Source organism: Melopsittacus undulatus, chromosome 4 (genome assembly GCF_012275295.1).
Source record: "Melopsittacus undulatus isolate bMelUnd1 chromosome 4, bMelUnd1.mat.Z, whole genome shotgun sequence".
Classification (NCBI taxonomy): Eukaryota; Metazoa; Chordata; class Aves; order Psittaciformes; family Psittaculidae; genus Melopsittacus; species Melopsittacus undulatus.
This window is the reverse complement of record NC_047530.1, coordinates 73994821-74011159: the sequence shown is the minus strand read 5'-3', so window position 1 is coordinate 74011159 and position 16339 is coordinate 73994821. Positions and strand designations below refer to the sequence as shown.

General features: G+C 38.0%; 1 protein-coding gene across 3 annotated transcripts; it reads right to left on the bottom strand.

Annotated features, from left to right (window-relative positions):
- Nucleotides 1-1747: 1747 nt before the first annotated feature.
- Nucleotides 1748-15531, bottom strand: MMADHC (metabolism of cobalamin associated D). 3 transcript variants are annotated; one of them, XM_031053151.2, is made up of 8 exons: nucleotides 15267-15531; nucleotides 14974-15023; nucleotides 12248-12392; nucleotides 11807-12024; nucleotides 10161-10266; nucleotides 8789-8919; nucleotides 5691-5777; nucleotides 1748-4372 (listed from the first exon to the last, which is right to left on the bottom strand). In XM_031053151.2, exons 2-8 carry the CDS (start codon nucleotides 14980-14982, stop codon nucleotides 4175-4177), a joined length of 894 nt encoding a protein of 297 aa, XP_030909011.2. In that variant the 5' UTR covers nucleotides 14983-15023; nucleotides 15267-15531; the 3' UTR covers nucleotides 1748-4174. The 3 variants fall into 3 exon arrangements, with proteins under 3 accessions (XP_030909011.2, XP_030909014.1, XP_005154090.1); XM_031053154.2 differs by having other exon boundaries at nucleotides 15260-15423; XM_005154033.3 differs by having other exon boundaries at nucleotides 15224-15267.
- Between the last annotated feature and the right edge of the window lie 808 nt (nucleotides 15532-16339).

Below are 16339 nucleotides of genomic sequence, written 5' to 3'. Positions count from 1 at the left end.
AGCATGAACACCTGCACAGCACACCAAGTTCTTCCAAACTCGTGGTTTTCCACCACAGATTTAGACTTCTGCAATTAGTTTTGCCTGACCAGGCAGAAGCTTTTAGAGTAAGACAAGATCAGAGACCAAGTTTTATGTATGTTGCCGTGACAAAGCAGCTTACATCCTGCAGCCTCACCTTTCTGGATCAGCTACCTGGAGCTGTCTAAAGTTACCACCATGCTTTCCTGCAGGTTTATGAACCAGAGTACCTCTTGTTGAATGACACCTCAATTAGCAAGAAAGGGCAACAAGCCTGCAGCCAAGATGGCAGTCAAAGAAAAGGGGCCCTCTCCCCCAAGAAATACCTTTGACCCTCCAGATTATTTTGAGAGCTTTCTTCAGCCAGGTGGCTTTCAATGGAAAGAGAACAGAGTTCTTCACTGTTTATGCTCTTCTCAATGCTCATTTTTCCTATTCTCTCTAAATGTATGCACAGTTAGTTTGAATGACAATTTTGAGGATGCTGGGTAAAAAAGGGACTTAATAAAAACAGGCTTTAAAAGGACTGACACATGAGGCAAGCCATGCAATTATTTCACTACTACATTTCAGCTCTATATCACTATATTTTTACTCCCTCCACATGATGTTTTAATTTGTAACCCAGTGAACCAGAGAAAGACTAGTTTGTTAGCCCACAAATTAAGCGTAGTTAAATATAAAGCAAAGTTCTAAAACCTGCACCATTACATAGGACGTCATGAATAAATCAGTGAGTTCACTGAATTGAACCAAAGTGGCTGAGCAAAAGATTTGGAATAAGCTCCCCTCCCCCCCCCCCCCCCCCAATCCTCAATATAGTAAAACACTGTGCTTCTGTCATGTCTAACAACACTAGAAAACTACCTAACAGTCAACTAGTGCTATTTAGGTAACAGAACAACTCTTACAATTAGCCCTCATACTAGCACAGCTTAAACATGAACAGCTATGACACTGAAACCAAACTTTTTTGGTAGTTGCTACTTCAACATTTGTACCAGTCTGAGCAAAAATTATCAGAGTCTAAACTCAAAGAGTCTGCAGGTGGAACGAGAAAGATCCCCACCACTGCATTAAAGACTTCAAGATAATTATTTCCCTCTACCAATTCGACCAAGAAAGCGGTGTTTTCCCATTCCACTCAGCTCAGACATGCAGTGAGGACTTTTGTCTTTCACAGGACAGTAAAACACTTCCTTCCAGCTGGGAACCAGACCGTTCTCTGTCTTGTTCTATTTATCCCTATTAAAACTTTAAGCATGGTTTCAAATTTATTTTGTAGCTTAAAATTAAATTCCTGTCACCACTGCTGCCCTTTGCTGGGATGCCACCAGCTGTTTAGGAGACTAAAGTGGTGTAGAACATCTGTAACATTTCTACACTTCACCTGTAACATTACTTCATCCTTTGGACTACTACAAAGAACTTCAAGTCTTGCAACATTTTAAGTATATTCTCCCTGTACACTAATACGCTTACAATTGTAACTACACAGATAGCACTGCTCTTGTGACATTCTGCGTCACTAAATATGGTTTTATGAAATATATTGAAAAAAATAAACCTGGTATATCTGATAATGAATTAACATCCAGAAATTAAGAATGCCTCTCTGAATTAAGAAAAAATAGCACCTCTCACAGAGCAGTAATCTTTTGATAGGCAAATGTGACCTTACAGACAATTGTTCTTCTCATGTTTATTTCTTTACCTGACAAAGGAATTAATTCTTTAACACTGAAAGTTTATTATCAGAAGTACAGTTACACTGTATTCAAGAATTTTTATAGTAGCAAGTTAATTAATACACAGTATAGCTCTGCAAGGCAAACAGAACTGGAACAGTTTTAACCTCTTTTGAGAATCAGTATGTACCAGAACATTTAGAAAAATACCAGGAAATCACACCTCCCCTCACATTCTGTCATGGCACATCAGTATTAGTGAAGTCAAGCCTAAACTCCCACTACTTTGAGATTTTTGCCCCGCACTGAAGGCACTAGAAAGCTACTGTAAAAGCCCTTTACAAGACAAAACTTTAAAGAACATGAACAAAAAGGCAGCATCTCAAACTTAAACTGAATAGCTACCTGATGGCTCCCTCCCTTTCTAAAACATAGGAAGGTAAGCACAGCAATATCATCTGAAGGAATGATAGCAGCAAGTCTTCTAGAGTTAAAGTGTGAACCATTTCATAGAATTTATTTCTCCAGTTTTATCTGAAGTTTTCCCCAAGGCTGCTGTATTGACCAAAGACACCAACCCTCTCATCAAATGAGCTAATTTAACTGTATTTTGCAAACAGACAAGACACATTGCAGCTTCTCAAGATTTGTTTTAATCCTCTTGATGAGAATGAGAAAAAAAAAATAATAATAAAAGACTCTGAAGTAATACATCTTTCTTGACAGTAGTGGCAGTCAAGAACTTGGGCTCTGGAAATACAGCACAAATTCCAGAACATGGTGACAAGCATATCCTGCCTCGAAAGCCATACACTTCAACCTTGGAACGTGTGCAGGCTAGAGCCAGCAGTGATGACAATGATGGTAGGTGAGCAGGATCACCTCTGAGTTCCTGGCTTAGTGTGTGACTTTAGAGTAGACAGCACTCCTCCAGTGGAGAGTCTTCCCCACTTCTGCCTCAGGGATCCAGCAAAGTCACAGGCTTGCAGAAGTCATTAACAAAGACAGATACAGGCACTTAGTAAAGGGTAAGGTTCTAAACCCATTAAAAGCCAATAAAAAGACTTTGGTGATAACTGTCTTAGACCCTGAGCAAGGAACAGAAGTATTATACAAACCTAGAACAAGTTTTCAATCTGTGTCAGTAAACACTGGGAAAAAACACAATGAATAAAATCCCCAGCTATCCCACAGGAAGCTAAACCTCTTACATCATCATCTTGTGCCTCCATTATAGAGACAAAAGTTGCACTATATTTTGATGGCATCAGGACTGAAAGATTCCCATTGTTACATGAACCGGCATAGCTACTCCTGAGGTGTATTAACAAATGGCCTCACTAACTGACTGCAAGGAGATTAAAATCTAGTTTGTTACTTAGTCTCTGAAGTGAAGCAGCTGACAGTTATGTTATTTCATGTGCTTTGAATTTTCTTCACTATTGTTCCTCCAGTAACTTCAACTGACCTCATTGCTTTTATGATACCTGAAGAGACTGACTAGTTTACTGGAATCTTCCTGTTGAAATATTTTTATAATTGATCATAATTGCAATAATTGATCATAATTGCTCTTTGCATTTCAAAATTCCACAGAGACAAGTCTAAATTGCATCCAGGTACAGGAAAACAACGATGACATCCAAGCATTGCCCTATTATCTTCTTTTTCTTTCCCCACAATGTATTTAATGACCTAAGTTACAAAAGCCACTTTAAATTACTTTTACAAATATAAACTAATTAAATATATTCAGCTAACACAGAGAAAGAAAAATCCCAAGCAACATAAGGACAAAAAAATCCAACCAACCAAAAAAAAAACCCAACCAAAACCCCAAAACATTAAGAGATGATTGACTCTGGAGTAATTTAAGACTTTTACTGAGTTGCTGGATGTAGCATTTGAGTGAGCACTTTCCTGCTGAAGTACAACTTGTAGTTAGAGATCACTGAATGCTTACTTCATTATTCTCATTTTGGAACAGCAAATGAGGGATTAGTCCAGCATAACTTCTGTAGTTTCTATTAAGTTTTATATTCCAGCAAAATAATTTTATTACTTCACTTTTTTTTTTTTGCCACTTGCTCATTTCAGAGAGTGACAAAATTCCTAGAAACTGCAGTGGCATCAGGATTTTTAATATTAAGAGCACAGATGTCTCAGACACTGAAGGACAAAATTGTTACGATAATATTAAAAATGGGTATGCACATTGCCATGTATATGTATATTTAAACTCATTCAAGGTGAAAGAAACTCACAGCTTAAATTTATGTAGCATAACGGTATGTGTTTGAATGCTGTCAATTAATATTCTAAGTCATATATGGTGAACACATACTCATAAAGACTAAAATAAATAACGGCTACTTTATTATTTGTGGCAGTTCCTGATAATGCTTAGAGAATTATCAAGGAAGAGAACGCAAAGGTCATAAGAACTTGTGAAACTAATTTAAAGACTAGTAGTTTCCACTTAGTTTTCTCATGATCGGACTGTCAGGTTCAGCATTAGTGAAAATACTTCCTACAACCACATGAGTACCCCAGATGTTATGACGAATAACTTTGCAGCAGCCAAGATCATCAATGGAAAATCCCAAGTGGCGGTAGCGTTCATCTGTTTCAAACAGAGTGTTGTTTGTGTAGGATCCAAAATACTAGGTGAAGAAAAAAAAAAAGAAAAAAATTCACATGAACATTTCCAAGGGCATTTAAAATGCCAGAAGTATCCCTTTTTAAAACAATTCATAAGCCCAGAAGTACCAGTTACATTTATTGGAGCAAATTTTATGTAGTTTTATTTATGAAATTGCACAGAAAACTAAGCTGAGCACTTCTGGTTATAATGGTACCCCATATTTACAGATATTCCTTTGCCACTGACAGAGCACTGAATCTAGCCATTGTGTTTCAATGGCTAATCAATCATATATACAAAAAAAACCCTCGAGTGCTTTGGAAAGGTTCTGCTACTTCTACAGGTATCAAGGACAGAACCTTTCTGTGAAAAAAGAAGAAATGCAGCAAGTACCTCTTTAATGAGCCTCCAGTACAGAAAGATGCTTCAAAGATCGAAAACACATGTAAACTGGGAACAAGTATTTCAGTTACCTCAGCAGGAAGTTTCTGACCAAAAGCCTACTTCTGATGAACAGATTATCAGTAAGGGTGTTCCTACTGATTTCGACAGAGCCCATTTTCATCGATCCATAACTATTCTTCAAATGCATGGAATTTCTGGGAAGCTTTTAATCACACCTTCAACTGCCTGTTTACCTTATAAACATCCCATTAGGCATATCTGTCTCTGTTGACACAATAAATCAACTGCCTTTTATACTGGTTTTAAATAAAAACCCTCTAACCTGAGTTTGGCATGATTATGTTCAGCTGGTATGGTTTTACCAGTTCTCAGGCAAAACTGCATATATACTCATGCTTTGACAGGAGTTTTTTCAATTTTTTTGGTAAGTTTTAATACTATGTTCCACAGATGTCTTTGTATGAAACTGTCATCTCCTCCAGAGAACTGATGTGATCCAGTAACAAATGCCAATACTGGTTTATAGGAATATGCTATTCGTTTTTTCTATTTAACAAATGTATCATTACCAAGTGCAAAGAGACTTTTTAAAATTCTCCATCTACACAGACATCAGATCTACCTAGTTACTTTGGGAGGGCAAAACCAGCTTATTGTGCAGTGACTAAGAGCTTTTGAACATAAAACTACAGTTATCTAAATTTCAACTTAATTGCTAAACAACATTCTCCAAAGTGTCAACTGCAATGACAGTGGACACAGCATGGGAACTAATGCAGGTTTACTATCCTATTTTGATTCATGAAATGATGTATCCTAACAGCTTTTGAGTCATGTGAAAAAGCTGGATTTAACCCACAGAGAATACAAATAACACTGCTAGCTAGGACACAGCAGTGTCCACTGCATATTCAACACAGCACATAACTTACTGCCAGTCCTGAGGATGGATCAATGAAGTCGGCCCAATAGCCTTCTGAACAAATTGCATAGCAAATTTCCTTGGCACCATTAATGAACTTCAAGAAAATAAAAAGGAAAGAAGGATATCAAATGAGATTTTTGTTACATACATATATACACACATATGCATCTGTATATATATCATTCTGAAAATGATCAGGCACAGATTTATTTTGGCCTGTACTAATAAGTAAGAAATTTAGCATACTTTTAATAAAAATATTACTGATATTAAGAGGATTAGAATTACGTTAGACTACTCCAGTCATATGGGATTTAGGAGTGTTCCTCATGCCAGTCAGTAATGGATTAACAGCTTGTATAAGGAATAATGCAATTGTTTTCATTATTCATGCAATTGCAATCATACCTGTTATCCTCTTTAAGAAGTCAACCATTACATCAGGTGTTTGTGTTATTTCCACAAGTTTATTGATCTCACCTAAACTCCACAAATTTGACACCGAATGTAGCATTAAATATATTTTTATAAATACATGAAAAACAGTCTTGCCCTATAGTCATATTTCAGACAGCAGGACAACATTATGTAGTTCTTCCTGCACTACAAATGGTTTTAAAGAATTCTTCAGTTTTGCCTCATGATACCAAACAGTTCCATAGGCATTTGACTTTTTAGACTAATTTACAACAATTCTCTTGAATTACTGCCAGTAATTCTTGGTGGTCAGGATGATGATTTCAAGCTCTCCTACTATTTGATTGTCAAAGTTGTAGACCGTATTTCAATTACACTGGAGGACACTAGCTGATGTATTAATTAAATAATAAAAAAAGAATTGTAATAAAAACTGTATTTTGAAATGAAAATACTATTGTCAATTAATTGAGATGTTAAGAAGTTTCCTATTCTGCAACACATCATCAAAAAGCTCCCTTCTTTGAAGGGACAGCTTAAAGCATCTATCAGTTTAGGCAACTTAAAACTTTGGTGTTACGTTGCAGTTAGTTATCTGCTTGCCAGATATAGAAGAAAATTCAGCCAGGTAGATTTAAAACTGTGCTCCTGTACTGACACCAAAACACACGGCACAAAATAATTACACAACCTACAGACTACACAGCACATTTTTTCCACAGATAAATCAGCAACAAGAGAACTCAGTTATGTGCTTTTAATCACCCAGACCAGCAGTTTACAACCAATGTTACCAGGGGCAGGAGGGGCCCATAAAAAAAAAAACTTCTGAAGAAGCCTGCACAATTGATGTAAAAAAAACCTCAAAAAAACCCAAACCAAAAATCACAAAAGTTGAGATTTGTGATGGTTCTAAAACCATCCATGCACTCAGAAAAAGAAGACCAAGTGCAAAAATCTAAACAGCTGCAAAGACTGAGCCAGAACAAAGCACATACAGAATTCATGCAACTGCCTCAAAATGTGAGAGAAATTTCCTAGTATCACAAAAAAGTATTTCTAACTTCAGAATAAATTTAATACTTTATTCACTTTCAGTTAGAAAAATAAAATTGTTCTCACAGTTAGTGCCCTCAGCAGCTCAAAGTTCCAAATTTATAGAAATATTATTATAGGTACTCAGCTTCAGCTCCTTAATGGACCAAAAAAAGGGAAGTTTATTCTTTACAGTAAGCTGTTCTGTAGTTTGAGGTTTGATGGGTCTGATAATTAATTATGTTTCAAGTGTAACTAAGTCACAAATATAAACAAACCAGCTGAAGACAGCATTTTAGGCATTATATTTCTGGTACAGTACATCTTTTGATCTAATGCTGTAACAAGCCCTCAGCAATCACTTAGAACAAGATTAACAAACACTGGAGATTCACTTCTGTAAACATTTACATTTAGCTGTACATAACCCTCATTACTTTAGCACAAGCCTCTCACATTAAATCAGTATTTTTAAAGTTACTCCTAACCAACTATGAAGCAAACAAATAGACCATTTTCTTGTGAATTTGCTGTTAGTAACCTTTAGGCCGGGAGGTTACATCCAACATCCTAACACCCCTACAATGACTGTATTAGATTTGACAGGGAGGTGCACACGGAAGAAAGATGCCAATTAACATATAATTAGACCAGATTACAATGCCAAAGACCAACAGACCATAAATAATTCAAAGAGAAGAACACACTAAAATGAAGGGAATTTTAATTTGTGTGTATACTTTATGTTGATCCTTCAGTCTGCTTCTTCCTTTTTTGTGGTAGCCCTTAACACTGCTCCATACAAGCTACATTGGCAATTTACAGGATTGAAAAGAACATTACCACACTATTTTCAAACACAAATATGACCATCACAGATCTAAATCCCATAGGATGATTTTTACCAGTTTTAGAAAAATTATAACAAATAATGTACAGAAACATTGCATTTTGAGGTGCCAAGACAAGAATGCCAGTAGTGGTGAACAGTGACACCTGCTGTACACACAAAAATAATCAGGAACATGAAATTAAGTGATTTTTCAATGAGACATCTAGTGGCAGCAGAGCAAAAAGACAGAAGACTGTTAGGATGAAATAAAAGTAGCTGATACCTAGGCTAAAAATATTAACTGTATTCATTATCAGAATGGAGGGATAAGAGGGGAACCACAAAACAAACCCCAAAACAGAGCAACCCCTTTTTACAAGTAAGCACGCACTTATCCACAGATCCTGTACTGGAATCTCAATTACACCACGCAAAAACAAAGGCAACAGTGAAATCCTGCAAAATGCATAGTATTAAAGCAGAATGAAGATGAGAAAACAGTTGCTGCCCTTTAATTGCAACAGGGCAATGATCATGTATCTTTATTAATTTACAGTAGCATTTTACCTTTTAGCACACTTTTGACTCACCCCACTATAAAGAATTTAATAGTCCTATGAGACATATGTAGTCAAAAAGCTACAAAGCTGGAAAAAAGTAATTGCCATTCTATCAGTAAGAGAACATAGAATTAGTGCAAAAATCCTCTGAGTAGTAAAATAGATAATACTACCAGAGCTAGAAACAGACCAAAATATACATAGTTAACAAAAGATTAATCTGCCAACAAAATGAAGTTGATGCTAATGTCAGCTACTTACATTTTCTAACAGCATTTCTCTTTCATCCTCCACTTCTTGACTCCATACAGTCATATCATTTTTAGTCTTCTGGGTGACAGTTAATACTGTTAACTGGCTGGTATTCACTTCTGGAAACATTGACTCAAAATCTAAAAAAATGTAAAATCGGCACATTATGGCTTGTTCTTACATTCTACTTACGGTTTTTCAGATTGACACAAATTATCAATCCTACTTTAGAAACCTCCTTTCATTGAAATATGTGTGTGTTTTTCATATCAGATCCAGCAAACAGCATGCTGATCTGAAATGCTGATGTTGCTTTTGTGGAAACTAACGCACCTTTGTAAGGTCCTGTTAAAAGCAACTTGGGGAACAGAGTTTGCTAGTTCAAGACCTCCTGCTGCATTGCAAGATGATAAAAGCTCCAGGAACAAGTGTTTGTCTTTGCAAAAATATAAAACCAAGTATAATATTTTAGTATTTGGAATTGAACACCACCACAGTTCTCCACACATACTGAGAACTGGCTAAGCCACATTACATGATGCACTGATTTTTACATTAAATCTTTCAGTAGAAGTGTCTCAGCTCTAATTCCTAGGACATGATAGCAGACTCAGTATCAGCAGTATACTATGGGCATGAGCTGTGGCAGTTAATCACCTGGAGCAGAAAAGGTCCAAACCCATCATGATTTTCTGTACATCATCTTTTGTACTACAAACAAGAACACACACGAAGTGCCAAAGTCATGATAAGGGTTCATGAAGCCTTGTTTTCAGTGTGGGGGAAAAAAAAAGCCCATTCCCAAATTAAAAAAAGTCCAAAGGTTCATTCTTCCTTAAGTCTCTGAGAAGTCTGCTCTCTTTATCACACAGACCAAGATTTTAACCAGATTATTTCAGTCTCTTCTTTCAGTTTATCACTTTTTAAATTAGAAGGTTTTACTCAATTTAATTTCAATAATTTCCTTCTTGAGCACATTAAATAAAGATACAAATCCAATGCTTTCAAAAGTTTCATAATTTCAATTTGCTATTTTACTAAGAAGCAGTGCCAAAAAGATTCGATTTTGTCAGATTGGTTTTTGGATAGTGAATTAGCTCCAGAATCTACCTGACACAAAAGAAGTCCCTAAAAGTTTCTCCCTGCCCCAAATGATCTTGAATTTAAGTGGCACTGAATTTTACATGAAATACTAAGTATTGCCAATGGCAAAGTTTCAGTTTTCCTTTTATGGTGTGTATTTTTCTTCTGAAAACATTAACTCTAGATTACTCTTTTCTACTACACATTTTATGGCATCAATTACATCAGTGTTTACTTACATATTTTTGCATTTTAAAAAGTTATAATTTCTTAGCTGTCAGTGAAAGTGAAAATATACCTTTTCGTAACAGTTCAGGACAAGCTTGTACTGCACATTCTACCTTTGCATTTTCAAAGTAAGTTTCAGCATTATTTATTTGCTGTTTCTGTGGAACATCAGCACCCTGAAAAAAAATGAAAATTGTAACTTTCTCATTAATATGTAACAGAAATAACTTTACACACTAGACTATGGCTTTGTGATACACTGATACACTTCAAGAAGTTTCAGAAAGGTGATTTACAATGAGTCTTAATTTTCCAGCTACTGGAAAGTGGAACATATATCGATAGGTATTACCTATTAAACTTGTACATAAGTTGTAAGTTTTATATCTTATTGTAATCATATTATCTTAAACTCTTCAACAATACAGAAATTTTTGAAACATATAATTCTGAAACAATGGCCTGAAGTATTTAATACACCACCAACTGATAGCTTTCAGATATAGACACGTTACCTGAGCAAGAACACAACTTTAAAGTTATACAACAGTTCTAGAGCTCTGAACTACCAGTATCTTCAGCTTTAGCTGTTTTAACTTGAAAAGCAGAAGTTTTCTAATAATAGCAATTTCCAATTTTTATTATAATTTTTAGCTCTACAGTTAAAAAAAAAACAACCACAAAAAACCCACAAACACCAAACCCCAAACAAACAAAAACCAAACAAAAAAACCCCAAATCCAAACATCATCAAAAGAACCCCAAGATTCTTGTGGTATGTTACATATGGAGCACCAGTAGTTAGATATATACCATGTAAGCTTAAAATACCCTTAAGAAGATAGTAACAACAGCTGCCTCCTTTGGGATAGATGTAAAATGCCTTAATACATTTTTTCTAGCTCCAACTATGTCATAATTTACAATCAATTTCAGCAAGTTTCTCTAAGACTGGTATTAAAATGTTGGGTAGTACATGAAATCCTACATAACACGTGTTTGTAACTGAAAGTTCTCCCTAGAGAAAAATATTACACTGAAAACACACTGTGAATATAGCATTTTTGTATCAGAAGTTAATGAGAGCATGTCACATACTCAGAGAGCCTGGAAAGCCGAGTCACCAGCTAATAGTCACTAATCATTTCTTGAAACGTTGCAATCACACTAGCAATTATCAAGCTGCTTGCTGTTCATAATGCATTTGACTCACTGCAAGCTCTGCCATCACTAACATGCAGTCTCATTGTGAGACCCAAGGTTGAGGTACATTCATCTGTTTCTCCTGTGTTATTCAAATGATTGTCAGAACCAAGTGGGCAGATCTAAATATTGTCGAAACTATGTAAGTCCAGATCCGTTAAATGAGATACTGAAAAAACTACCAATTTTATTTGATAAAAGGTGGTGAGATTTGGTAAACAGCAAGTTTTGTAAGTTTTCTTTTCCCATATCCATGTGATTAAGCCACTACCAAAATGGTATTTCACTAAGCACTCCCTAGACATACAGCCAAGAACCCCACCTTGAAATATTTTTCTCCTGAAAGGAAGTTCAGCTACATTTTATGGAATCTTTTGCTCATCTGAGTCAAGTTCACCTTTCAAGACCATCTAGAAAACTTAACTATATCTTTTTTTCAGGATGAAGAGACATTAGTTACATTTTCTTTTAAACAAGAAATACCAGCTTCACATAGAAGCAGCCTGTTCTTACCTGAAATTCATTTATGTATTGTGCCATTACAAATTCATGCCTTTCACTCGCTGAAGGCTCTGCTATTATATCAGGCAGACTTTTTGAAACTTGGCTGTTCTTCTGAGAAGCGGTGCCATTTAGGTGACAGTCAAAACCAATATTACCAGGCAACTGGAATCTCTGGTCCTGAGGACCAAACGGACCCATTACTTCATCTGGCCACACAGTTCTTGGACCTGCAAAAGTCAACGCCTTGTTTTAGTCATTGCATCAGAAAAAAAAGGAGAAAATACCTTTCCCACACAAATATATGTATTTGATCACAATCATATATAACCAAAGTAATCACAACACACAAGCCCTGACAAAAAAACCACACTTCAGAATTCCCAAATTTATATGGGGTGCAAAGTTCCAATAGCACACGAATTCAAAGAAAATGAATTTGCTTTTTCTTACATAAATCAGGAGGTGTAGCAGCAACATGAGGCTCATCTGAGCCAGAGGAACCTGCTGTAGAAAAAGCCTTGGGATTTACAACTCTTTTGACTAAGGAATAAAACCCTGGCAGGTAGGTGACCAATCTTGCTCTGTTACAGAGCACCTGAGAAGACAAAAACAAAATAAGTATTACATACTGCTAGCAAAAAATGTTTAAGTACAGCTTTGTGGGTCACAAGAGAAATCCTCACACAATAATTAAATTAGTTTTCATTATGATTAACTGTGTTTCCATAAAATCATGTTTTAAAGTAGTTTATGATTAATTTTATATTTTACTAGTAATAGTATTTTAAGTAAAGAGAAAGCCTTGAAAACACTTATCGAAAAGCCTTCTCACATGAGGAAAAAAACCTTAAAAGTTTAAATAGCACCACTGAACCCCCCCAACCTGAACTGAGATATGGAAGGGGAATGTTTCCATTATTATTTTCATGCATGTAATTGTTTTTATGATTGTCATAATTCAATCACAGGATTGATTAGCAGAAACACTTAGAAATATTGTTAATTAAGCAAATGCTGATACCAGAGACATTTGCCTTGAAAGACAGCACAAACATTAGCCAGCCTATATTCCTACTTCTTAGAAGACTGGAGGGAGACACAAATAGTATCACTCCAGATACTCCTTGTGGCTTTCCTCACCAGAAAATGACACATCCCAACAGCTCTGAATGATACAGGAAGATATGCATATCAAAACAGGTAAGTATGGTAACTTCAGCTTCTTTCTTTTGCTCCTAAGTCCATAAATATTTAACAGGAACAAAACTTGTTAGTGCAGGCAATATTATTTAGATTTGCAAACTCCTTGCATTCAGGTATTTATAAACAAACATTACTGCAAACAGATCAGTATTGTCAGGAAAATGCTGATAAGCCAGAAAGCCTTCATGAATTCTGTGATCTTGGAATACATCAGAAAACCTGCTTCCTACCACAGAGCCATACTGCCAGTGTAACTTTCAGCTGCTGAAGATGATTCTCTCAGAACCTTTCAGCCCCACAGCAAACTGCAGATGATGCAATGCTACCTTCCTGAGCATGCAAACATCTTGACAAGAGGCCTCCAAAGAACTAGTAGCTCCTTGCCAAGAGGTCCAAGCCTGAGGCCCAGTGGCATCTTCAATGGTAACATAAGCAATTGTTACTGGGTTTTTTTTGTTTGTTTGCTTTTGGGGGTTGGGGGTAGTGTTTGTTTTGATTTTGTGTTGGGATTTTTTGAGTGTGTGTGTTTTGTGATGTTTTTTTTGGCTGTTTTTGATTTTTTTTTTAAGAAGAAATATCCAGGTGGTGTAATTAAACTGAAAAGCCTGATCGGTTTGCTATACTTTAAAAACAGATTGACAACTTTGATGATGCATTTACACAAATGCAACCAAAAAATAACCAATCATACACTCAAAATGAGGTTAGAAGTGTAATATTAAAAAAATTAAAGATTACCAAGCTCTAGCACAAAACTATCAATACTCTCGACTACAGCAGCACAAAAGCATGCATCACTGGAAAATGCAAACCTCACCCACCATAGCATGTGTGCTTTCACAAAACTATTTTTCAGGTAAGGGAAAGAAATTAGTTCAAGAAACTGACACAAAGAGTATTTCCTTAAGTGCCGTATTCCTGATTCTGTATGAGTTTATCCACGAGTTTACCACCAAATATATATGCAACAAGGTCACTCAAAAGACACGAGTAAATGGTAGTATTTGTACATTTAAGACAAACTCTACTCAAAGCCTTAGGACATGAACTAGTAAGCATCAGATTCTTACATACCACCTCTGTATAAATGTATAATATCTAATAAGTTCTACCAGTATCATAGAGGCTCCAATGCACAGAGGAACATTTGATTTTCTAACTTACCTTACAGTTAAGGCCTTAAGCTGCTTAGTTCCAAAACACCACTGGTTTAAACAGTTTCTTTAACAAGCTGATTCCACTTAAATATTTTTTCCTTCAATTTTTGCATAATGATTATATTACATATAAACCAGATGTAAACAATTACAGCTGACATGTAATTATAAAAAAAGAGCATATTTTCTTATAATCATGATCACTCAACATGGAAATGCTAATGCTAATTACAGATCTGTTGACTGACTCACCTATGTAAATATTTACATACCTAGCATTACACAAGTGAAAAAATACAGCTGAAATCAATAAATTATTCATGCCTCCGTGGCAAGACTAAACCAATAACGGGCATTTATTTTTCAGTCTGAAAGCAGCCTGGTGAACCACAGTATTTAATCTTAACTCGTGATATTAAAAAAAACCAAAATAAAAACAAAACCACATCGTACTTAAAGCCTCAATTCGATTACTACCATGATTTCCACAGAAACTGGCTTCCAAAATTCAGATGAGGGATGACAATACTACTGCTTTCTAATAAAATCTACCCCGGGTTAACTCATACTTTTATTAATGACACTTTCTCCATCCCCCCACCCCCAAAGAAAGATGACTGAAAGACAGCTTTAAAGGGAGAATAAAACGCAAGCGTCCCGCAAAACGCGGAGCACCACTCTGCCTCACCGGCGCGGTTTCCCCTCGCACCGGGACGAGGCGCAGGGAGGGGTTAGCAGCCACCCCCGTGCCGGCAGGCGGCCGAGGAGGGGGCCAACGGCACCAACGCCCGGGAGGCGGGGGGGCTTGTTACTCACGTTGGCCATTGCAGACGGCGGGATACCTCTCGCCGACAGGCCCGGCTGCCCTGGAAAAGAAACGAACGCACTGGCTTCCTGGTCGCCTCTCCCGATCCGACGGCGTCGGTCACCCCTCACGGCCGCCCTCCCGGTTCCCCGACAAGGCACCTCAGCGATGCCCACCCGCTGCAGACCCAGCCACCCTCAACGGGCTACGAGAGGGAAAAACAGGGGAGGGGAAAGCAGCAGGAAACCGCGCACGGCGTACGGGTGGGGAGCACCGGAGGCAACGGGGACACCCCACCTCTCACCTCTTCCTGTAAAATGGCGTCTGCTGCCGTCGCCAGACGCACCCTGCGACGGCGTCCACCCTGCCCGTCGCCAGGCCGAGCGAGCCGATGAACCGACACCTCGATTAGCGTGCCGAGAGAGCACACAGAGACAGGAGGGGCATGTCGTTCGGCGGCCGATTACTTGGGGCCGGAGGAGAGCAGCGGCTACGGCTTGTTGCTGCGAGGAGCGCCGGGGTCTGTTGGCCGGTGCGTGGCAGCGGCGGCGACACTGGCAGCTCCTCTGGGCGGGCCGGGCCGGGCCGGGCCGGGCCGGGCGGTGTGCCCAAGGCCTTGTGCTTCTCCGTCTTGGCAGGGCGGAGGGAGCCTCAGAGTCGTGGTGTCAGCACCGGCTTGCCGGTGCAGTACCCGCTGGGAGCACCAGGAGTCAGTCATGTAATATAATCCGGGCTGCCGTTAGCACACACAGACACACACACGCACCCACCCCGCCTCTGCTTTCTGGGGCTGGGGGAGACAATGAAGTCGGAAATTAATAGAAAGGGGGTGTTACTGAGGAAAGCGGCGGGGGAGCTTTTCAGCCGCCGAAGGGCCGCCAGGCCCGGGGATTTCCTGAGAAGTCTGTGAGAGCGGGTTGCGCAACTGCCACTTCTGCAAACAAAACTGGTTCTTCTAGAGTGGCACATGGCCTCTTCAGAAAACTGTTTTACAAAATAACAATAAAACCCTTCTTCAATGAACCAAGTGCTGTTTTCCCCCCATTTTGTTGTGGAAATGCTTCGTTTCCCCATCTTTTCTCCTTGTGCCTATTGGGGTCTGTGGTGAGGTTTGCTTGCAAAGCCAGCTTTTATTTAAAATAAACTTTCCATTGTGAGCTAGATCGAGGTAATTCCACAGGCAGAGCTTTTAATAATCCGTTAATTTATGTACTTGCTGCTACATGAAGTTAATTAACTGCAGAAGATATTAAAGCAAATGCATGTGATAGATCCATAGAATGGTTTGGGTTGGAAGGGACCTCAGAGATCACCTAGTTCTACGCACTGAAAGCATTCTCCTTTGTGGGGTGACAGCAGCTTGGGTCACTGTTGTAC